Below are 22,716 nucleotides of genomic sequence, written 5' to 3'. Positions count from 1 at the left end.
GTTGTCGGAAAGTTGCGCGGTGTGGGCGAGTCCTCGGGGAAGGTTCTGTGGTCCCGGGCTCGCCCGCGGTCGCCGCTGCAGCCATGGCGGCTTCCACCGCGGCCGGGAAGCAAAGGATCCCCAAAGTGGCCAAGGTGAGCGGCTCGGGGCCTTGTGGGAGGAGGCCCGGGATGGGGTTGGTCCGGCCTCGGTGGTGCCTGGGGCGGGAGGCGTGTGGTCCCGGGAGCTGGTCCTCCCTACCTGAGCGAGGGCGGCGGGCGGGGAGGGCCAGCCGGGGATGGGGGTCACCTCCGCGTCCGCGTGGTCGTCGTGTTAGAAGGTGTTTATCTGGGGGAGGAGAGAGGTTCTTCAGCACAGACACGCTGAAACAGACACTCGCTAGTCGCTGGGGCTCCGGGTAGAGCGGGCTAAGAGCTACCCTGCGTAAGGGTAGAACTGCAGCCTTGCAAAGGCTCCTGAGCCCCAGAGGAATAGGCCGTGGCTTCCTGGGCTCGTGTGAGGGGTCTCCAGCGCAAGAAGTGATGATTAACCTGTGCTGAAGGCTGTAATAGAAGTCAACCCCGGGTGAGAGTGGAAGGAGTGAAAAGAGATGACAAGGGCTGTATTTTGGTTGATCTCACTTTTTCCGTCGGCGGTGAATACTTCAGTTCAGTTCAGTTCACTCACTCAGTCGTGTCCGACTCTATGCGACCCCATGAATCGCAGCACGCCAGGCCTCCCTGTCCATCACCAACTCCCGGAGTTCACTCAGACTCACGTCCATCGAGTCCGTAATGCCATCCAGCCATCTCATTCTCTGTCGTCCCCTTCTCCTCCTGCCCCCAATCCCTCCCAGCATCAGAGTCTTTTCCAATGAGTCAACTGTTCGCATGAGGTGGCCAAAGTACTGGAGTTTCAGCTTTAGCATCATTCCTTCCAAAGAAATCCCAGGGCTGATCTCCTTCAGAATGGACTGGTTGGATCTTCTTGCAGTCCAAGGGACTCTCAGGAATCTTCTCCAACACCACAGTTCAGAAGCATCAATTCTTCGGCGCTCAGCCTTCTTCACAGTCCAACTCTCACATCCATACATGACCACAGGAAAAACCATAGCCTTGACTAGACGGACCTTAGTCGGCAAAGAATGTCTCTGCTTTTGAATATGCTATCTAGGTTGGTCATAACTTTTCTTCCAAGGAGTAAGCGTCTTTTAATTTCATGGCTGCAGTCACCATCTGCAGTGATTTTGGAGCCCCCCAAAATAAAGTCTGACACTGTTTCCACTGTTTCCCCATCTGTTTCCCATGAAGTGATGGGACCGGATGCCATGATCTTCGTTTTCTGAATGTTGAGCTTTAGGCCAACTTTTTCCTTTCCACTTTCACTTTCATCAAGAGGCTTTTTAGTTCCTCTTCACTTTCTGCCATAAGGGTGGTGTCATCTGCATATCTGAGGTTATTGATATTTCTCCCAGCAATCTTGATTCCAGCTTGTGTTTCTTCCAGCCCAGCATTTCTCATGATGTACTCTGCATATAAGTTAAACAAGCAGGGTGACAATATACAGCTTTGATGTACTCCTTTTCCTATTTGGAACCAGTCTGTTGTTCCATGTCCAGTTCTAACTGTTGCTTCCTGACCTGCATACAGATTTTTCAAGAGGCAGGTCAGGTGGTCTGGTATTCCCATCTCTTTCAGGATTTTCCAGTTTATTGTGATCCACACAGTCAAAGGCTTTGGCAAAGTCAATAAAGCAGAAATAGATGTTTTTCTGGAACTCTCTTGCTTTTCCCATGATCCAGCGGATGTTGGCAATTTGATCTCTGGTTCCTCTGCCTTTTCTAAAACCAGCCTGAACATCAGAAAGTTCACAGTTCATGTATTGCTGAAGCCTGGCTTGGAGAATTTTGAGCATTACTTTACTAGCGTGTGAGATGAGTGCAATTGTGCGGTAGTTTGAGCAGTCTGGCATTGTCTTTCTTTGGGACTGGAATGAAAAATGACCTTTTCCAGTCCTGTGGCCACTGCTGAGTTTTCCAAATTTGCTGGCATATTGAGTGCAGCACTTTCACAGCATCATTTTTCAGGATTTGAAACAGCTCAACTGGAATTCCATCACTTCCACTAGCTTTGTGCGTAGCCATGCTTTCTAAGGCCCACTTTGACTTCACATTGCAGAATTTCTGGCTCTAGATGAGTGATCACATCATCATGATTATCTGGGTCATGAAGATCTTTTTTGTACAGTTCTTCTGTGTATTCTTGCCACCTCTTCTTAATATCTTCTGCTTCTGTTAGGTCCATACCATTTCTGTCCTTTATCGAGCCCATCTTTGCATGAAATGTTCCCTTGGTATCTCTAATTTTCTTGAAGAGATCTCTAGTCTTTCCCATTCTGTTCTTTTCCTCTGTTTCTTTGCATTGATTGCTGAAGAAGGCTGTCTTATCTCTTCTTGCTATTCTCTGGAACTCTGCATTCAGATGCTTATATCTTTCCTTTTCTCCTTTGCTTTTCGCCTCTCTTTATTTTCACAGCTATTTGTAAGGCCTCCCCAGACAGCCATTTTGCTTTTTTGCATTTCTTTTCCATGGGGATGGTCTTGATCCCTGTCTCCTGTACAGTGTCACGAACCTCATTCCATAGTTCATCAGGTACTCTGTGTATCAGATCTAGTCCTTTAAATCTATTTCTCACTTCCACTGTATAATCATAAGGGATTTGATTTAGGTCATACCTGAATGGTCTAGCGGTTTTTCCTACTTTCTTCAATTTGAGTCCAAATTTGGCAATAAGGAGTTCATGATCTGAGCCACAGTCAGCTCCTGGTCTTGTTTTTGTTGACTGTAGAGCTTCTCCATCTTTGGCTGCAAAGAATATAATCAATCTGATTTTGGTGTTGACCATCTGGTGATGTCCATGTGTAGAGTCTTGTCTTGTGTTGTTGGAAGAGGGTGTTTGCTATGACCAGTGCACTTTCTTGGCAAAACTTGATTAGTCTTTGCCCTGCTTCATTCTGCATTCCAAGGCCAAATTTGCCTGTTACTCCAGGTGTTTCTTGACTTCCTACTTTTGCATTCCAGTTCCCTATAATGAAAAGGACATCTTTTTTGGGTGTGTGTTCTAAAAGGTCTTGTAGGTCTTCATAGAACCGTTCAACTTCAGCTTCTTCAGCGTTATTGGTTGGGCATAGACTTGGATTACCAAGATGTTGAATGGTTTGCCTTGGAGACGAACAGAGACCATTAAAAATACTGCATTTCGGACTCTTCTGTTGACCATGATGGCTACTCCATTTCTTCTGAGGGATTCCTGCCTGCAGTAGTAGATATAATGGTCATCTGAGTTAAATTCACCCATTCCAGTCCATTTTAGTTCACTGATTCCTAGAATGTCGACGTTCACTCTTGCCATCTCTTGTTTGACCACTTCCAATTTGCCTTGATTCATGGACCTGACATTCCAGGTTTCTATGCAATATTGCTCTTTACAGCATCGGACCTTGCTTCTATCACCAGTCACATCCACAGCTGGATATTGTTTTTGCTCTGGCTTCATACCTTCATTCTTTCTGGAGTTATTTCTCCACTGATCTCCAGTAGCATATTGGGCACCGACTGACCTGGGGAGTTCCTCGTTCAGTATCCTATCATTTTGCCTTTTCATACTGTTCATGGGGTTCTCAAGGCAAGAATACTGAAGTGGTTTGCTATTGCCTTCTCCAGTGGGTTAATACTTAGCGAATGCTTAATATGTGACAGCATTTGTCCTAAACATTTGCACATACTCTTCCCTCCCGTCTTTCTCCATCTCAGATGACTCTCTAGAGCCTGTCCTTTAGGTCCCGTTTGGATGACTGCTGGAGAGAGTGCATAGAAAGCACTCAGCACAGTTTCTGGCACTTAATGTTCATAAGATAGGCGCCCTCAGCATCGTCATTGCACACATGGCATTAAATACTTAGTATTTCTTATAGTTCAGTTCCATAAACATCTGTTGGGCTCCACAGGTCCCATAAAAATTTAACGTAATTTTAAGTTTTGTCATAGCTACAGTAAAAAAAAATAGGTCAAAACAGGTGACATGAATTTTAATTATATGATAGGAACTTACTGAATACGTCTTTGACTTGAAATGCCATGAAAAATCAAAGACGGTTATCCACCTGGGGCCAAGGCAGAAATTGAAGGATTCTGCAAATAGACGTTGAAATGCCAGTTAAGGCATGGTGCACATCTTGATAAGACCTCTGGTTAGAGTTTTACCTAGGCATCCTCAAAATTTATTATACTATTCTAAAAGAGAAATGTTGTTTTTGCGACCTTTCCTCTTGAGACTTTTATCTATGGCTTTGTGATAAATACCTTGCATGAAATTAAAAAGTTTGTGTTGTTTTTTTTTTAGTTTCATAGAGAAACGGGAGCACGTCATGCAAAGGGGGCATCTTGTAATAGCGTTCATAAAGTTCACATTCTAAAAAAAGTTCATTTGTTTCTTACACGTTGTGTGAAAAGCATCTGCTAAAAATGGAAATGTCTCCTGTGTTAAAAGGTGAAAAACAAAGCCCCAGCTGAAGTACAGATCACTGCGGAGCAACTGCTAAGAGAAGCTAAGGAGAGAGAACTTGAGCTTCTTCCACCTCCCCCTCAACAGAAGATCACAGATGAAGAGGAGTTAAATGATTACAAACTACGGAAGAGGAAGGTTGGTCTGTTTCAGTCTGTCAATATCGTTAAGAATTTATAGACCAGAGTTTGAAAAGTTCCTCACTGATAAGAGAGACTATAAACTAAGACGAATTTAGTGTTTCTGGCCACCTGTGTAATGTGACTTCTGCTCACCAAGTGGTTGCATTATCGCTAAACTTCATAAAATACACCACGAGTTGTCTGTCTTACATTAAATCCACCACGGACAGAATTTTTAGTGCTGAATCAAAGACGGGTGGGAGTTTGCCAGGCAGAACAACTGACAGCTGAGGAGGGGCAGAAGCAGTGAGGTTGCGCCATGTTCTTCTGCCTGTAGCGGCCTTCTGTGCTGAGAGGTAACACCTGGGCTAGAGCCAAGAGAGGACCTGGGGATCTGATCCAACCTCCCCCACCCCAGGATGTGGGATTATTTTTTTTAAAAAATCCTCTTTGTTTGCCTATAAGATTTTAAAGAAACACTTGTGACTTTAACCTTCTTCAGTGGGTTTCTTATCTCTCAAGGATTCCAGGATGTAATTTCTCTTAAATAAGAGCAAAATGAATAAATTTCTTAGTACAAGGGTTAATAGACAAAAGACAATGTCATCTTTAGTTATTTTCCGTTTAATTTGACCCTTTTTGCCTTTTGCCAGACTTTCGAAGATAACATAAGAAAAAACAGGACTGTGATTAGTAACTGGATAAAATATGCACAATGGGAAGAGAGTCTAAAGGAGATTCAGAGGTAAAGTCACTGAGCATGTAACTCTGTAAATAGAAATCCTTAAGTTACCAGATACAAAAACACAGAAGTTAAAGCAAGTGTAAAACCATGTGCCTCTGATAATAATAAAATAAAAATTTATAGAGTTTGTTCCTTGGGACCCTAGGGTTCCTTTGAGGGGCCTCAGGAGCGCTATGGTGGGCTGGTCCTGGGCGGGGAACAGTGAAGCAGGCTCTCCAGGTGGGTCTCGTCACCAGCACACACTCTGCAGCCAGAGAAGTGCAGTTCCATCCATTTTCTCCATATTAGGAAATTCGTTTTTTGGTTTTTTTTTTTTAAAGAATTATTGTTCCACTCAAAACCAGTGGCCAACAAAATGAAATCATGACCTGACCCTTCCTGTTGTCCCACCTTCCTGTGTTCTCCCTACTGGCCAGGCCCAGAACTCACCGCGTCTCCTCACCCTGATGCCGGCAGGGACCGCCCCCCCCCCCCCCCCCACTCATCTTGGTACTGGGGTTTTTGCCCAGGTTCTCACCTACTGCTTAACTAACTTTTCCACTTGACATTTTTCTTTCTTTCCCCTCTGCTTCCTTGTGCAGACCTTCACTGTAACATCACATTGCATTGCAGTTACATGCATGTCAGTCTTTCTCTAAAACTTACAAGGTTCCTGAGAACATGATATCTTTTCACCTTTTTATGCCCAGAACATCGCTCACAGTAAACACCTGAAAAAATAGCCGAGCCTTGGAGGGGGTTGCCAGGTGTGTGGCGTGTGCTGTAACTGATATCCTCCAAATCTGGCTTCTCAAGGGCTCGATCCATATATGAACGCGCCTTGGATGTGGACTACCGAAATATTACACTATGGCTGAAATATGCCGAAATGGAAATGAAGAATCGCCAGGTCAACCACGCCCGGAATATCTGGGACCGAGCCATAACAACTCTGCCTCGAGTCAACCAGTTCTGGTAAGTTCCTGAGCTAATGAAATGGCTTTTTGTAGACTGTATTTGCACATTTTTGTGTGTACATGTGTTTACATTTATTTGTTTATTTGGCCGCATCGACTCTTAGTTGTGGTATGTGGGGTCTTCATTGTGATGTGTGGGCTATTCTCCAGTTGTGGTTCACGGGCTGCAGAGCGCACAGGCTCAGTAGTTGTGGCACATGGGCTTAGGTGCCCAACCAGGGGTTAAACCCGTGTCCCCTGCATTGGAAGGTGATATGTTCTTAACCACTGGACCATGAGGGAAGTCCTGTGTAATTATTTTATTTATAGTTGTAATCGTATGTATTAAATCTTGCATCCTACTTTTTCTTTAAACATACACTCATTACTGTTTAATGTCCTTTAGCCTTTTAAGTCATAATCCCAATGTATAATTGCTTTGTAATCAAAACTGAAATTTTGGTTGCAATCCTTTATACAGAAGAATCTTTTTGTTGACCTAAGCAAAAAATCCTTTTTTTCCAGTGTCTGATCCTTTTCAGATTTATATTTTAATAGGTGAAACATGTTTGACTTCACCTTTTGGGAAGATAAAGCCCTGACTCTTCACGTGTTAACAAAGTTAGAGCCAGAGATTGCCAAAGACCGTTTTTTTCTGAAGTCATTTTGACTGTGACCAATAAGTTCAGATGATTGTGTTGAAGGTACAAGTACACGTACATGGAGGAGATGCTCGGGAACGTCGCTGGTGCCCGGCAGGTTTTCGAGCGCTGGATGGAGTGGCGGCCCGAGGAGCAGGCCTGGCATTCGTACATCAACTTCGAGCTGAGATACAAGGAGGTGGACCGGGCCCGCACCATCTATGAGCGCTATATCCTTCGGACGGGTCTGCCTGCTGCACTGCTGGGGAGCTGTGGTCTGGCTGGGACACGCAGTCACTGATTTTGGCCCAGAAGTCAACTTCTGCTTCATAAGTTGCGTTTATATTTTCTAGGGACATAGTTGTTCAGAACAAAAGTTTGTGGTCGGGATAGTTGTCTCTTTTCCAGGGAGACTTGGGTTTGTTTATCCTTTGGCATTAACACTGTGGTTCCTTATGGAAGTTAATACTGTAAGGCTCTGTTTGCTCTGGGGTGTATGTTGGTCATGGGCACTGGTACTGGCGTTGGTCCAGAGGTTTACTGTTTACTAGCCATGTGATCTCGATGCGTCAGATCACTCCTTGGAGCCTAGGTGTCCTCGTCTTTATTTTCTCAGTTATTTACTTATTTATTTCTGGCTATGCAGGCTTTTCTCTCATTGTAGCGGGCGGGGGCTACTCCAGGTGACATGTGCAGGCTTCTCATTGCAGAGCACTGGCTCTGGGCACGCAGGCCTCAGTAGCTGTGGCTCCTGCGCTCCAGAGCACAGGCTCGGTAGTCGTGGCACGTGGCCTTAGTTGCTCCATGGCGTGTGGGATCTTCCTGGACCAGGGATCGAACCGGTGTCTGCTGCATTGGCAGGCAGATTCCTTAGCACTGAGTCACCGGGGAAGCTCCCTCATCTTTAGAAGGGAGGTAAAAGTCCCTGTTGTGGGCCGATTGTGAGGAGGAAGGAGATGGTGACGGGAAAGCACCCTCAGCAGTGCTTGATTCTTGTTTCACTGTTCTTGTGCTGATTTATCTCCTATTTGATAGCGTTTATTCATAGATCCACAGTCAGTGTTGGTGGCACTTTGGCAGTCATTTGCAGACACGCCCAGAGTGATGAACATTTGCATCCCCCAAGGCACTTGGTCCCAGTGAAGGACAAACAAGACAACCATCTGCCTTCCTGTCTCTGCTCTCCTGCAGGGCTGACCGGGGCAGGGAGCGGGAGGGGCAGTGCAGGGGAGGGAGACGCCCCAGCTCTGGGCCAGCTGAGCAGGACAGAATTCCTTCTCTGGCACCGGTTAGTGGGCAGCTTTAGGCATGTCACTTAACACTTCTGAGACTTGTTTTCTCTTTTCTAAAATAAAAGAATTTGCCAATGATAGTTATTTTTAGGATTGAAAATCACAGTCTATGTGAGACGTGTGTGTATTCGTATGTATAGATATAGTATATATGTGGGTGTGTATCATGCATACATATTTCCTCTGGGAGCAGCGATTTGGTGTTCTCCAGGCAGAGTGACTTCATAGAGCGTAGGTACCGCGAGATAACAAGACTCAACTTTATTATGTAATTTTAGCATCTTAGCTGTGACTACTCATTTTGATATCACTAGTTTAACAAAAGCATGTATGGCACCTGCTCTGTGCCATGCGTTATGATAAGCACTTTACAGATACTGTTGTTTAATCCCTGTGACAGCCCTCGATTCAGAAGCTGCTTCCTTCTGCAGATGGGGAATCTGAGGCAGGATAGCACCTTTCGGGTGCTGGTGAGGCTGGGATTTGAGCCAGTCAGCTTCAGAGCCGGTGCTCATCAGTCATTGCCCTATTGGAACACGTTCAGTTCAGTCGCCAGTCGTGTCCGACTCTTTGCGACCCCATGGGCTGCGTACTCTTTAACCATTGCCCTATTGGAAAGTGTTACTACTTTGAAATTTAATGATTTCTTCAAGGAAAGTAGATGAAAAATACATCCTATGAAGAAGTAAAATTGTAATCAAAAATGTCTCTGTTGGGTCTGATTAGTAGTTTTCTTTTCTTCTTTTCGTGACGTGTTTTTTCTTTCTTCCTTTTTTTTTTTTTGATTTTCTGGCCTTGCCGCACACCTTGTAGGATATTTGTTCTCCCAGCCAGGGGTTGAATCTGGGCCGTGGTAGTGAAAGCACTGAGTCCTAACCACTGGACCACCAGCAGCTTCCTCTTTTTTTCCCTTAAATCTTTATTGGAGTACAGTTGATTTACAGTGTTATGTTATACAGCAAACTAAGTCAGTTTTATATATATATATGTGTGTGTATATACATATATCCATTCTTTTTAGAATCTTTTGCAATATAATTTACCACAGAAGTGTTTCCTGTGCTATACAGTAGGTGCCTGTTATCTATCTTATATACAGTAGTGTGTGTGTGTGCACGTGTGTGTGCGTGCCGACTCTTTGCGGCCCATGTACTGTAATCCACCATGCTCCTCTGTCCATGAAATTCTCCAGGCAAGAACCCTGGAGTGGATTGCCATTCCCTCCTCCAGGGATCTTCCTGATCCAGGGATTAGACCCAGGTGCCCTGCAATGCAGGTGGCTGCTTTACCGCTTGGGCCTCCAGGGAAGCCCAGTAGTGCATTATATGTTAATTCCAGTTTCCCAGTCCATCACTTCCCCTCATGTTTCCCCTTCTGCAACCGTAAATTTGATTTTGGGATCTGTGAGTCTGTTTCTCTCTGCCAGACACTTCATTTGTGTCATTTTTTGTTGTTGTTAAATTTCACCAATAAGTGATAAACGGTATTTGTCTTTCTCTGACTTACTTCAATTAGTATGACTACATCTCTTCTTTGGAGAAAAGTCTACTTAGATCTTTTGTCCATTTTTTGGTTGGGTTGTTTGTTTTTTTGATACTCTAGGTTTATTCATGTTGATGCAAATGACATTATTTCATTCATTCTTATCGCTGAGTAATATTCCAGTGTATATATGCACCACATCATCTTTATCCATTCTTCTGTTGATGGACATTAAGGTTGCTTCCATGTCTTGGCTATTGTAAATAGTGCTTCAAATTAAAATAGTGAACATTGGGGTACATATGTCTTTTGAATTAGGGCTTTCTACAGATGTATGCATAGGAGTTGGATTGCTGGATCGTATGGTAATTCTGTTTCTAGTTTTTTTAAGAACTTCCATACTGTTCTCCATAATGATTGTACCAAATTATATTCGCATCAACAGGGTAGGAGGGTTCTCTTTTCTCCCTATCTCCTCCAGCATTTATTATTCACAGATTTTTTGATGATGGCCATTCTGGCCAGTGTAAGGTGGTATTTATAGTTTGGATGTGCATTTCTCTAATAATTAGTTATGCTGAGCATCTTCTCCTATGATTTTTCCCCATCTGTCTGTCTTGGGAGAAATGTCTATTTAGATCTTCTGTCCATTTTTTTATTGGGTTTTTTTTTTTATATAGAGCTGCATGAACTGTTGGTGTATTTTGGAAATAAATCCTTTGTTGGTTGCTTTATTTGCAGATATTTTCTCCCATTCTATGGGTTGTCTTTGCATTTTCTTAATGGTTTCCTTTGATGTGCAAAAGCTGTTATGTTTAATTAAGTCCTGTTTGTTTTTTGTTTTTATTTTTGTTACTCTAGGAGGGGGATTCAGAAAAATACTGCTGTGATTTATGTCAGAGAGTGTTCTGTTTTCTTCTAAGAGTATCTGGCCTTACATTTAGGTCTTTAATAATCTACTTTGAGTTTATTTTTGTGTATGGTGTTAGGTAGTATTCTAATTTCATTCTTTTACATGCAGCTGTCCAGTTTTCCCAGCACCACTTATTGAAGAGACTGTCTTCTCCATTGCATAGTCTTGCTTCCTTTGTCATAGGTCAGTGTGTGGGTTTATACCTGGGCTTTCTGTCCTGTTCCATTGATCTATATTTCTGTTTTTGTGCCAGTACCATACTGTTTTGATGACGGTAGCTTTGTAGTATAGTCTGAAGTCAGGGAGCCTAATTCTTCCCGCTCTGTTTTTGATTCTCAAGATTGCCCTAGCTACATGGGGTCTTCTGTGTTTCCATACAAATTAAAAAATTTTTTCTTTTCAGTTCTGTGGGAAATGCCATTGATAGGGATTGCATTAAATCTGTAGGTTGCCTTGGGCAGTATTGTAATTTTTGACACTATTGATTCTTCTAGCTGACGAACATGGTATGTGTTTCCATCTGTATATGTCATCTTTGATTTTGTTAATCAGCTGATCTCTCCAGCTGTAAGGGGGCTTCCCCAGGTGCGGGATTCTCTCCTCTCCTTCATTCCCCAGGGGTGCAGGTCCTATCCCGCTTACTGTTGTCTATCGTTTTTCTTTCTTTCATCCCGCCTGGATACGTGGGCATCTTCTTGTTCTCTCAGGTGTCTGAGGTCCTCTGCTGGTGTTCAGCAGGTGCTCCGTGAGAACTGTTCCGTGTGTAGCTGTACTCTTGGTGTACTTGGGGGGAGAGGTGAGTGTCACGTCCTCCTCTGCCATCCAGAGTCCTCTCAGGAGTTTTTTTCCTTAATCAGTAATTCAGATATTGTTCCTAAGCAGATAGCACAACAGGTGCCATTTGTTGAGCGCATTCTTTTGGCCTGAAATTGCAAAGAGTTTTCTACACATTTTTTCTAATTTATAGTTGATAATCATTAAATGAGGTTGGTTGTTACTATTTTCTTATCATTTAAAGATGATAAACTGAGGCTTCGATAAGGTAAGAACTTGCCCAGATCACATGGCTAGTCACGGGGTTCAGCTTTCCTCTTTGTACTACTCCTGAAACATGAAGAAGCACTGGAGGAGGCCAGAGAAACAAGACCCTGCCCCCCGGGGAGTCACCCCCATAGCCATAGTGGGTGTTGTTGAGGTTCTGGGTTTGGGCGTGGGTTTTTGTTCTCTAAGCCACATTGTGCTGCCTGGTTTTTCCTTCATTCCACTCACTTGTTCTCGTGCACCCTGATGTGAAGAACTGGATTAAGTATGCCCGCTTTGAAGAAAAGCATGGTTACTTCGCCCACGCACGGAAAGTGTATGAGAGGGCTGTCGAGTTCTTCGGGGACGAACACATGGACGAACACCTTTATGTTGCCTTTGCCAAATTTGAGGAAAATCAGAAAGAAGTAGGTAACCTTAAAGGGACTCGATTATGTTGCAAAAGAGCTTAGAAAGGATGACTTTTTGTGCACGTTGAGTTCATTTACAGTTTCTTACTTATCCTTGGAGAAAATAATTTCAAAATACGAAAACATGATTTCTCAAGGAAAACAGTGCACGTCACTCACCTGCAGGTTGGGAGTGATTATAGATTGTATTACAATGGTCTTAATTTTGTGTGCTCTACTTGGAAACAGATCTTTAAATCTAGAATGAGAATATTATCTACAGACTTAAGAGTCGTTTGATACTCTGATTAAAGGGCTTTATAAGTAATGAGCCTGGGAAACAAAAGGCCTAGAGCCTTCAGTACTGAGAACAGAATTTGAAGTGAAAAACAATGATGGCCCCACAAGTAAGTCAGTTGTGTTCTCCCTTAGTATATGTGGAAAATAATCCCTTCACGTAGTTCAGATAATCTGGTATGGGGAGGGCCATGTGCTGGGGTCTGAGTGTGGGGTCTTACACAGGTCCCAGGGATGAGTACAGGTTCTGTCCTCAGGCTGGTGGGAGATGTGGAGGGTCTTAAGCAGGAAGTGGTCAGATGTTGTCTGTGTGCCATGTGGTGGGCCTGTGGCTGCTTCAGGGGCAGTGTATGAGGGGAGGGCGGCAGAAGTGGGATGGGAGCTTTTCATATGGTCCACAGAGAGATGGAGGTGGGTCGGCAGGGACCTGGGGAGAAGTGGAGGGCCGAGTTGAGGTAGAAGAGGCGGACTGTGGAAGCAGGGAGTGTGGGAGTGCAGGGGAGAGAGGAGTTGGGGTGGGGGGTGGGGGGAGGGCCCTGGCTGAGCAGGGGCGTGATCAAGACTGGAATGAGGAGTCGACAACGACCCAGCTGGGCGGGACTCAGGTGAGTCCAAGATGCAAGGACGATGTCCAGCTGGCAGGTTAGGTAGACTTAAATGTGGGGCTCAGAGTGTCTGTCCATCCTGACAAAAGTTCCTCAACAAAAGAGAGAGGGAAAACCGTACTTTGGACACTTTCAGGCCTCACAGTCTAACGTACAGGTCATGTTTTATGTGTTGTGGCTAGAACGAGAGGGCTGTGTTCTGAAAGAGTAACCATCCTGTCTGCTTTCAGTTTGAGAGGGTACGAGTGATCTACAAGTATGCCCTGGATAGAATTTCGAAACAGGAGGCCCAGGAACTCTTTAAAAATTATACCATCTTCGAGAAGAAGTTTGGTGACAGGCGGGGCATCGAAGACATCATCGTGAGCAAACGGAGGTTCCAGTATGAGGAGGAGGTGAAGGTGAGTGTCGCAGGGCGGCCCTGACAGGCCTGCCAGCCAGGCCTCTCCCCACCCTGTGTCTGCAGTAAACCGGCAGTCACCCCAGAAGGGGGAGGCAAACAGGGCAGGTGGAAAAGGCAAGCAGACAGCACTTGGACTTGCTCTGCCACGCGAGTGTCAGAAGTCACAGTGTTGGCTGCTAACTGGACACAAAGAACTTGAGCAAAGGAAATTTGGAACCCGTTTGCGCTCATTGTTTAAAGAAGATGGAAGATTGACCTAAAAGAACCATTTTTATACATTACCCTTTAGTTTAACTGCCTGAGCAAGACTATTGTAGTTACAGTTCCATCCTCATCTCTCTCTGTAATATACTGTTTTGATTTGAATTCAAAGGTAGTAGTGTTTGCCTTTATTGCTCTATGTATTTTAAAATATTTCTGCCTGGTCAAATTAATTAAGATATCTCCAAACAAAGGACCAAGTGGTGGTAGATGAGGGCGAAATATGTTCAAGATATATTATCATTAAATGAGAAGGCAGGTTCTGCAGTTGTGAGAGTGGTACAATCCCACTATAATTTTAAATCAATCCAGACATAGACAGAGTCACATACAGAAACAGATACTTAGGAGAACAGACGTTTGTTTTCATGGCTGTAGATACTGGAGGCTTTGCAGAATCAGTAGGAAGCTGGAGGAGGTGGCTTGGAAAGTGGGCAGGAATCAGGCCAGTTGCAGAGAGTCCTGAAGAAGAAGATGGGACGGTCACATTTCAGCCCGGCTGGGAATGATCAACCTACCAATGGAAAGCACTTCCACAAGCCAGTTCCTGCTGTCCTTCATCTCTGTGTCACCCACCCACGTGAGCCAGACTCTCAGACAGGGGTCCTTACGTTGCCAAGTGCAGTGGCTTCCAGGGGCCGGGAAGGTGGGGCCCCACTCCCTTCACTTCTGTGGAGGAGAGGTGTGCAGGGCATTGCCCAGCACAGAGCTGTGTGTAATTTGACAAATTACCAATTGCTGCTTCATTTAAAACAAAAACAGAAAACCAATTGTTAATTAATTTTTATGCATTTGCCTCTAAGTCATTTTTCCATTACCTTCTTTCAAAAAGCTTAAAAATTGTGCATTAATTCACTTCAGTTGTGTCCAACTCTGTGACCCCATGGACTATAGCCTGCCAGGCTTCTCTGTCCATGGGATTCTCCAGGCAAGAGTACTGAAGTGGATTTCCATACCCTCCTCCAGGGGATCTTCCCAACCCACGGTTTGAACCCATGTCCCGAATTGGCAGGGAGGTTCTTTACCATTAGCGCCACCTTGAAAATCCAACTTAAAAACTGGGATGCTCCCCCCCAAAAAAAGGCTGTTGTAGGCGAAAGGAGCTTTACTGGGGAACCGCTAGGTAACAGTCTTCTCTCTCCTTTTCCCTTTCTATTTATAAAATCTCAACAATGGTATTTTTCAATGAAATAGTGTAAAGTCTAGGAAAAAAGCTGCTGGAGTATAGAAAGTCAGTCTGGTGCCTTCCGTCAGCTTGCCTAGTCCAGCAGGTGCAGCTCTGGGTTCGGTTTCTGTTTAATCCAGCCTGGTGTTTCCAGGCTAACCCGCACAACTACGACGCGTGGTTCGATTACCTGCGCTTGGTGGAGAGTGACGCGGAGGCCGAGACGGTGCGGGAAGTGTACGAGCGCGCCATCGCCAACGTGCCGCCCGTGCAGGAGAAGAGGCACTGGAAGCGCTACATCTACTTGTGGATCAACTACGCCCTCTATGAGGAGCTAGAGGCCAAGGTGCAGAGTGGGTCCTGGCTGCGGGGAGCTGCTCCTCGGGCAGCCGGCTGGCACGGGTGGGAACTGGTACCACGGAGCCTTGACCACACAGGAATTTCGCTGTACATTCTTACAGGCCTTCTTGCAGCCGTTTACATTCTTTCTGCCACGTTTTAAACTCTCTATACTTGTTGTGGACACAAGCGAGGTGGTTTTTAGTTTTGATGTGTGTGGGTTTTTTTTACACTTTGAGGTACTTGAAAAGGAACAATTAACCAGCCCTTAGTTTCATTATTTATAGTTGCCAGGGTTTTTCTCATAACTAGGGGTCACAGCTGGATTGCACATTCTTGCTCTTAAATCAAGTAGAAGTTTCAGTAATTGGTTGTAAGTTAATAGGAAAAGACGAATCCTGTTGGTCGAAGACTGCAGGACATCTTTGTTCCTGCTGTCACACAAGAAAGCCTCTCCACTGAGAAGCTCTCACTTGGTGGCTCAGTGCTGTGGGTAGGTCTTTGACCAAAGCTTGATGCCCAAAGTTAGTTCACTTGTGGTCATAAATGGAAATAACAGCTTGTGGAAACATATTCAGTGTGAGGGGTGTACATTTTTGTTAGTAATGGTAGAATTAGTGTTAATATTGGACCTGAATATTTTGTGCAAATTCCTTATTCTAATGTAGGATCCCGAGAGGACAAGACAGGTTTACCAAGCCTCTTTGGAACTCATTCCTCATAAAAAGGTATGTTTGCTATGAGTATTCTGTTCTAAACACATGAAAATCCTGCGTCTGTTACTTGTGAAATAATCCCATGGAATTGTATTTGTTGATGAGCTCTTGCCCTGTGCTAGGCACCCTAGGAAAACATTAAGAACAAGGTATACTCTTTGCCTCTGAAAACAGCTTCCAGTCTGGTTGAATGGACAGTCTTTAAGTGACCAGTGACTGATAGAGATAATGGAGAAATTCCGAGAGGATCGTAATGGGAACAGACTGAGCAGAGTGCACTCAGCTTCCACAGGGACAGCCAGCAGGCTGCTGGCACCTGCGTGGATGTCCATAGGCACAGGGACACGGGTGTTCTGGGAGCAGTTGACACGTGGTCTCTTCCCACTGTGGGCAGTAGGCTTTATTTCCTGACACCAGAGATAGCGAGCAGTGTTGACCAAATTACTTTCTGGAACAGAGGGCCGTTTTCTCCCTACTCACCACACACCCACAAAGCTGCCCCTTAGTGGGGGCCAGAGAGCCCTGCGTCACAGTGAAGTGTCCAGATTACTCTTGGTGATTTCTGTCAGATATTGTTAGCTTAGCTTATAAACGAGAAAATATGTCTGTCCTAGCTGTGAAGCTTTAGGGAAATTCACTTGTGGCCTTGTGTTAATTTAAATTTAAGTGATTTTTTGTGCTTTTGTTTTCTAGTTCACATTTGCCAAAATGTGGTTACTATATGCACAGTTTGAAATAAGACAGAAAAATTTACCATTTGCCAGAAGAGCTTTGGTGAGTAAATAAAGGCTCATGATACATCATTAAGTTCTTTGAGAAGGAAATTTACATCTTAGTGTTTATAGGTTGTCCAGTCCCCAACTAAGAAGGCAGGAGAAATACTGTGCATTTATAACCTGAGACATGTTTTCGAAAGCTGGGCCTTAGAGGAAAGATTGGGCGATAATGCTTAAATTATTCTATTGTCAACAATGGACAGTTACAGCTACCTGTTAACCAGATCTTTCCTGCGGCTAGAGAGATTTGATCTTAAATTGTTAGTAGTCTGATCCTCTGCAAGATTTTTGGTGTATTAAATGCACCTCCATCTTGACAAGTACTCTAAAGTTTCTCAATAAGATTAGATGCAGCTGTCCTTCTGATAAGACCCTGTCTGTGGGCAGCAGGGTTCGTTCATTGATAACCCCTTTATCATGGGAAGTGTTCTCCTCTGACATCTGGATTCCATAAGAGATCCTGAGAATCTAGGTGAGATTCAAAATAGTTTTCCAAACACTTCAGGAACCCCGCCTCTTACTGAACAGACCCAGGTGACGGCTGAGTGAGCTGGAAGGTTTCTTTGGGCCTCTGTCAGGAGCCAGTAGACCAGTGCGGTACTGCAGAGGGAGTGGGTGGTTCACCGGATCGATACCCCAAGGCCCTTGCTCAGTGGAGTAATGGCTTCTCGGCCAGGTCAAGGATGTCTGCACAAGTCAGACCAGACCTGCTCAGGCATCACCTTGGTGTCTTCTTTTCCAGGGAACGTCCATAGGCAAATGTCCAAAGAACAAATTATTTAAAGGTTACATAGAACTGGAGCTGCAGCTTCGAGAATTTGACAGATGCCGGAAGCTTTATGAAAAGTTCCTGGAATTTGGGCCAGAAAACTGTACCTCTTGGATTAAATTTGCAGAATTAGAGACAATCCTTGGCGATATTGAGCGAGCCCGGGCGATCTACGAGTTAGCCATTAGTCAGCCACGCTTGGACATGCCAGAGGTGAGGCACTTGGCATTGACTGTGGCTTTATTTCTGATACTTGCCCAGCATTACCTTAGATAACCATCTAAGAGACAGAAAGGAGGGGAGAAGAGGCCCTCTCTAGCGGGTAGCTCAGCCCTGCCCCAGTGACACCAGGATGAATTGGAATTTTATACGTGGGCTGTTCCTGCCTTTCTGTAACAGAAGGCTAAAGGCGGGTGGCCAGGGCAGTGCAGTCAAGGCCACGTGAAGTACAGGGGAAGGGTTCTTCTGTCACAGATTTGCCTGGGTTAAGCCCTCACCAAATCAGGATGTTCCTGGAGGCACCAGTGCCCTGGCCTGGCCAGCTACGGGGTAAGCGTGAGCCTCCAGGTGGTGCCAAACTGCAGCCTGGACAACATGAACCTCTCTCTCAGGCACCTCTAGGCTCGCTCAGGTGTTCTGTGAATCTTGCTCTGGGGTGACTGCACTAAGTGGTTTACCAGGCCCCACTGACTGCACTGGGCAGGGCTTTCTGGGTTACTGGTCCCATGAGTTGGCCTCAGCTACTCAACAGACTGTGGTCTCAGGTGTCTGGGCTACATCTTTCTTGCCCTTGTGCCCTGACAGGCTGTACTGAGCGAGTGGGCAGCTGGTCCCTGGATGCTTGTTGAGTTGAATTCAGACGCATCAGGGAACTTATAGTGATGGCAAAAACAGTGTATGCTGACTGACCAAGGCCCGTTTTCTCCGCCCAAGTTCCTTGTATGTGGCAGGCTTATGATAGTGCTGGGTGGTTGGTTAAGTTTCTCTGCTCTTCTTGTTAAGTCCAGCATTTGGGAAATTTCAAAAGAGAATCTGGAAGTAAATCCAAGGTCTTTTTTCTCATAGTGTAGACTCTTAGCCAAATCTTGGCCAGCTCGTAAATACTAGCATTAGTTGTTGTATCCACATACTGTGTGTTCCTTAGAAAGTTCTAGGTTCCTGGATATTCTAGGTTGAGATGCTAGTTAGGCTGTGCTTCAAACAAGAGCATGTTGCTTTTTAAATGTCAAGACCTATGAATTTGTCTTTCTCAGGTGCTTTGGAAATCATATATTGATTTTGAAATTGAGCAGGAAGAAACTGAAAGAACACGAAATCTTTACCGAAGATTGCTTCAGCGGACACAGCACGTCAAGGTATTCTGTGATTTGTGGGCTACCTTTGATTTTGCTCAAATCAGCAGTCTGGAAGAGATATTTTAAATATATTTTAAGTGGCTTCCTTTTACAAAGAGCTTGTGAGTCTCAAGACTTTGGAATGTTGAGCTTATACCAGGCCAGTATTTATACTGCATGTGAGTAACTTGGATATTGTAGGTTGAATAAAAATTAAAACTTTTTTCAGGATATTAAGATTATTTCAGGCACCTAATTGGATATAAAAGCAGACTTCTTCACCATTACTATATAGAAGCAGCTAGTCAATAGGTTATATTCTTTAGCATACTCAAGATGAATACAGTAGGTATGTTCAGATGTTGTCAACAAGAAATTAGCTTTATTATTACAGTATTGTTTCCTGGGTGACATGGTTAATTTGGTTTGGTAATGATTTCTTTCTAAGGTATGGATCAGTTTTGCACAGTTTGAGTTGTCTTCAGGGAAAGAAGGAAGTTTGGCCAAGTGCAGACAAATTTATGAAGAGGCTAACAAAACCATGCGAAACTGTGAGGAAAAGGAAGAGAGGCTCATGCTGCTGGAGTCGTGGCGAAGCTTTGAGGATGAATTTGGAACAGCGTCGGATAAGGAGAGAGTGGACAAGCTCATGCCCGAGAAGGTCAAGAAGAGGAGAAAGGTCCAGGCTGACGACGGGGTAAGGACTGAGCCCCTGGTGGTGGTCCTCCATGCCAGCCGAGCAGAAGCGCCCCAGACTTTGAAATGTGTGTGCAATGCGTGGCACGTGTACAGCCTGAGGAAGGGGGCAGCAGCTGGGGAAGGAGCCGGTCACAGTCTGGCTGCTGTAGGAACACGACAGGGTGTGCGGTCCACCCAGGGTGGAGCCCCAAGGAGGGCTGGCAGAGGGTCTTCCTGGCACTGCTGGTTCTGGGAACTGTCTGAAGTGTGTTGTTTCTGGAGCATTAGACAGGAGGTGGAGGGCACTGTGGCCCCGCCTCTAGGTGGGAACTAAAGCAGGGGAGGCTCCGTGGGCTGTAGGAAACCCCCCAGAACTCTGATGCAGTTGGCGTCTCCTGTGGCGGATTGCGGGGGCTTGGTTGGAGAGGGTCTCCCGGGAGGCTGTTGTATCAAGAGAAGCGTTGCTGGCATCTGGGACAGCGCACCCTTGGGGAGTGCAGCCAGTGGCCAGCTGGACGTGGGAGAGACAGGCAGGGAGCCAGGAGTCCCAGGTCTGTGGCTTCACCGCGAGGTGAAAGTAAATCTTTAGAAGTTCAAAATCTCACACACAGGACTGCAGGGTGGGGTGGAGGACATTTCGTTTCTTCTGGTTGACTGTGGAGCACTTTTCCCACCACGCAGTTGCTTTCAGTGAGCAGCAGCTGCAACAACACCCATCCAGCAGTACTCACTCACTCCCAGTCTCCCGGGCCTGCCCTTGAAAGTAGAACTTTCAGAGTAGGCCTTGATGTTGTTTTGCACAATAACTGTAAGTTGAATACAAACCCTGGGCTCCACAGTGAGAAATTCTCTGCTGTAACTGAAAAATGCATTTCAGCCACAGGTTAGCTTATCTTGTTTTTCTTTGTCCCTGTAGTCGGATGCAGGCTGGGAAGAATACTATGATTACATCTTTCCGGAAGATGCAGCCAACCAACCCAATCTCAAGCTCCTGGCCATGGCCAAACTGTGGAAGAAGCAGCAGCAGGAGAAGGAGGCTGGAGAGCAGGACCCAGACGGAGACGCTGCTGAGCGAGAAGCTGGGCCCTCCTGTTCGTATTGACAGATGTTATATTATTTTTATAAATGTATAGTTTGGAATTCTTGTGACTCCTGTAAGTTTTTGGGTATTCCACCAGTGATGAATTGATGGGGATCTTTTGACAACTACTTTTGAATTATTTTTAAAATGCTCTTGGGTTAGTTGAGGGTGGGATTTGTAAGTAAAGGAATTTTTCTTTAGCTGCTGGGTTTTCTTATCTGAGTCTAAAACAGTTTGTGTCTCCATCATTCATTAGGAAATCTAATTCATCTATTTTAGATGGAACTGCATAATTTTGAAAATCTTATTTATATAAGTTCTCAATTACATTCCATAATAACTTTTAAGTTTTCTCATGGTTGTCTTCATAAAGATATTTTATGCATTCCTCTGAAACTTGTAACTTACTCACATCTCGAGTCACTGACTTGAGTTCCATCCCCAGCTCTGTCAGTTAGTGATACCTTTCAGTTTACGGACTTTTGCTGGGTCATTTTGAAGATTAAATTAGAAAAGGAGTATACCTGGCACAGAGGGAGTGCTCAGTCAGATGTTCATTCCTTGTGGAATTGGGTGTGCTTGGATTAATTTTAACATAAACAACTGTACCTTCTTAATGGCCGTTTATACTAAATGTTTATGAAAACACCAGTTGGAAAATAATTTACAGTTGCTACACTTCTGCACAAGGTGTTTTTTTAAAAAAACCAAGAACATTTTAATAAAATTTCAGTTATACATCATCATCAGTTGCCCAAACTAGCTGAGTTCTCCAGGGGCTTGTTTAAAGAACAGTAATTCAGGAGCTGTGATGAACAATGTCCCATGCTCCAGTGAGTGTGGGAAACCTAGGTTAAGCCTTGCTGACAAGTCTCTTTATACTTAGGCTTCTCAGGGCTCTTGACACATTCCTGTATGTTATGAATCCTCAGCAGCAAGGCCTGGCTGTGTTTCCCAAAATACAGTGAACAAGGAAACCATTTTTACCAAGAGCACCAATAAACACTGCCCAGCATGCTGCAGCAGAGACTGTGTACCCATAAACTTGATGCATTCAACCTGGCCTCGATTTAGAACGTGAAAAACACCTGTGGTAACTTACATGGCACAAAGCCACGCAAGATGATGGTGTATTTGCTGGCTGACGCACTGCTTATATTCTCAAGCAGAAAAGCATTTGCCTTAGTTAACCAATCTGAGAAATTGTTTCCTTTAATCTAGCCTGTGTTCTCAAGCCTGTTTTTTGGTTGTTCACTGCCAAGGTTATTTGACTGGAAGCATATCTATGTGTTTCTTCACCTGTAAGGAAAATTAGCAGATTTACTTGGGCAAATGTATTATTACATTTTCAAGTATGTTAGTCACCCAAGGGAGTAAAAGCTAGTTGTTATGGTGTTAAATTCTATCTTGAAAATAGGAGCGTTTGAATGCAGAAAGAAATAGGACCTGCAGGTAAAAGCAACCTGTTCTCCACTTCACTGCTTCGGTCACCAGACTGGCATTGGCTGCTGGAGTCACAGGCTCTGAGTCCTGAGGTCTGAGCAGGGGCTTCAGAGGAGCGCCATGTTCTGAACTGGCTAAGTTGCAGGGCCATGGGTGAGATGAAAACGGCCCAGATGCTACTGTAAGTGATGAATCATAATCATGTTTGTGTTGCACATGTATGAAAGGAAAAAAACCAGCCAAGTTCTTGTGTAAACTCCTACTGCTGTTTGCAGGCACATACTGTGCCTGTGTAAAATGCATGAAAGAAAAAGTTACTCTCTTGGGAAAGTATCACTTCTCTCTCACCTCAACCAAAATAATTCCTTTCAAAAGTAAAGGGTTTTAACAGTCGTTTGTGATTCGTTTTCTTTAGCTACTTCTTTTATTCGCTGGTATTACAAGTGAACTACACATGAAAATAAGTGGTTAGCCTGTGATCTAATCGTTTGGCCTTTTTTCTTTTTCTTTTTTTTATAAAGAAATTAGGTTCTGTTCTCCTTTTATCATATCTTTTTGTATTCTGAAAGGCAGGAATACAGTATTGTGAAACTAGACCGAGGAAAGACCTGAGACCAGCAGTGAGGAAACAAGGATCTGGGAAGAACTTATGCAGTAAATAGGGAGCTTAAGTGTGCTGGGCAGGGGCTGTTCCCGTAAGCTTTTAAACAATGCTTTGTATGTAAATGAAAAATGTGACAAACAAAC

At 44.6% G+C, this 22,716-nt stretch overlaps 1 protein-coding gene across 1 annotated transcript; it reads left to right on the top strand.

The window, feature by feature from the left end:
- Positions 1 to 20,680, top strand: CRNKL1 (crooked neck pre-mRNA splicing factor 1). The gene is made up of 14 exons (XM_052650855.1): positions 1 to 134; positions 4,528 to 4,680; positions 5,318 to 5,409; positions 6,205 to 6,363; positions 7,049 to 7,215; positions 11,942 to 12,120; positions 13,235 to 13,405; positions 14,988 to 15,179; positions 15,841 to 15,900; positions 16,582 to 16,662; positions 17,407 to 17,646; positions 18,687 to 18,788; positions 19,216 to 19,464; positions 20,362 to 20,680. Exons 1-14 carry the CDS (start codon positions 84 to 86, stop codon positions 20,545 to 20,547), a joined length of 2,082 nt encoding a protein of 693 aa, XP_052506815.1. The 5' UTR covers positions 1 to 83; the 3' UTR covers positions 20,548 to 20,680.
- Positions 20,681 to 22,716: the final 2,036 nt, after the last annotated feature.

Source organism: Budorcas taxicolor, chromosome 13 (genome assembly GCF_023091745.1).
Source record: "Budorcas taxicolor isolate Tak-1 chromosome 13, Takin1.1, whole genome shotgun sequence".
Lineage (NCBI taxonomy): Eukaryota > Metazoa > Chordata > Mammalia > Artiodactyla > Bovidae > Budorcas > Budorcas taxicolor.
This window is presented reverse-complemented; position numbering and strand designations above follow the sequence as displayed.

Bases quoted from the DNA above. Each gene is read 5' to 3' on its own strand.
- CRNKL1 (XM_052650855.1), top strand. From the start codon at position 84: ATGGCGGCTTCCACCGCGGCCGGGAAGCAAAGGATCCCCAAAGTGGCC. The intron at 4,681-5,317 runs GTTGGTCTGTTT...GCCTTTTGCCAG, and splicing joins ACAAACTACGGAAGAGGAAG to ACTTTCGAAGATAACATAAG. The intron at 16,663-17,406 runs GTGAGTAAATAA...CTTCTTTTCCAG, and splicing joins CATTTGCCAGAAGAGCTTTG to GGAACGTCCATAGGCAAATG.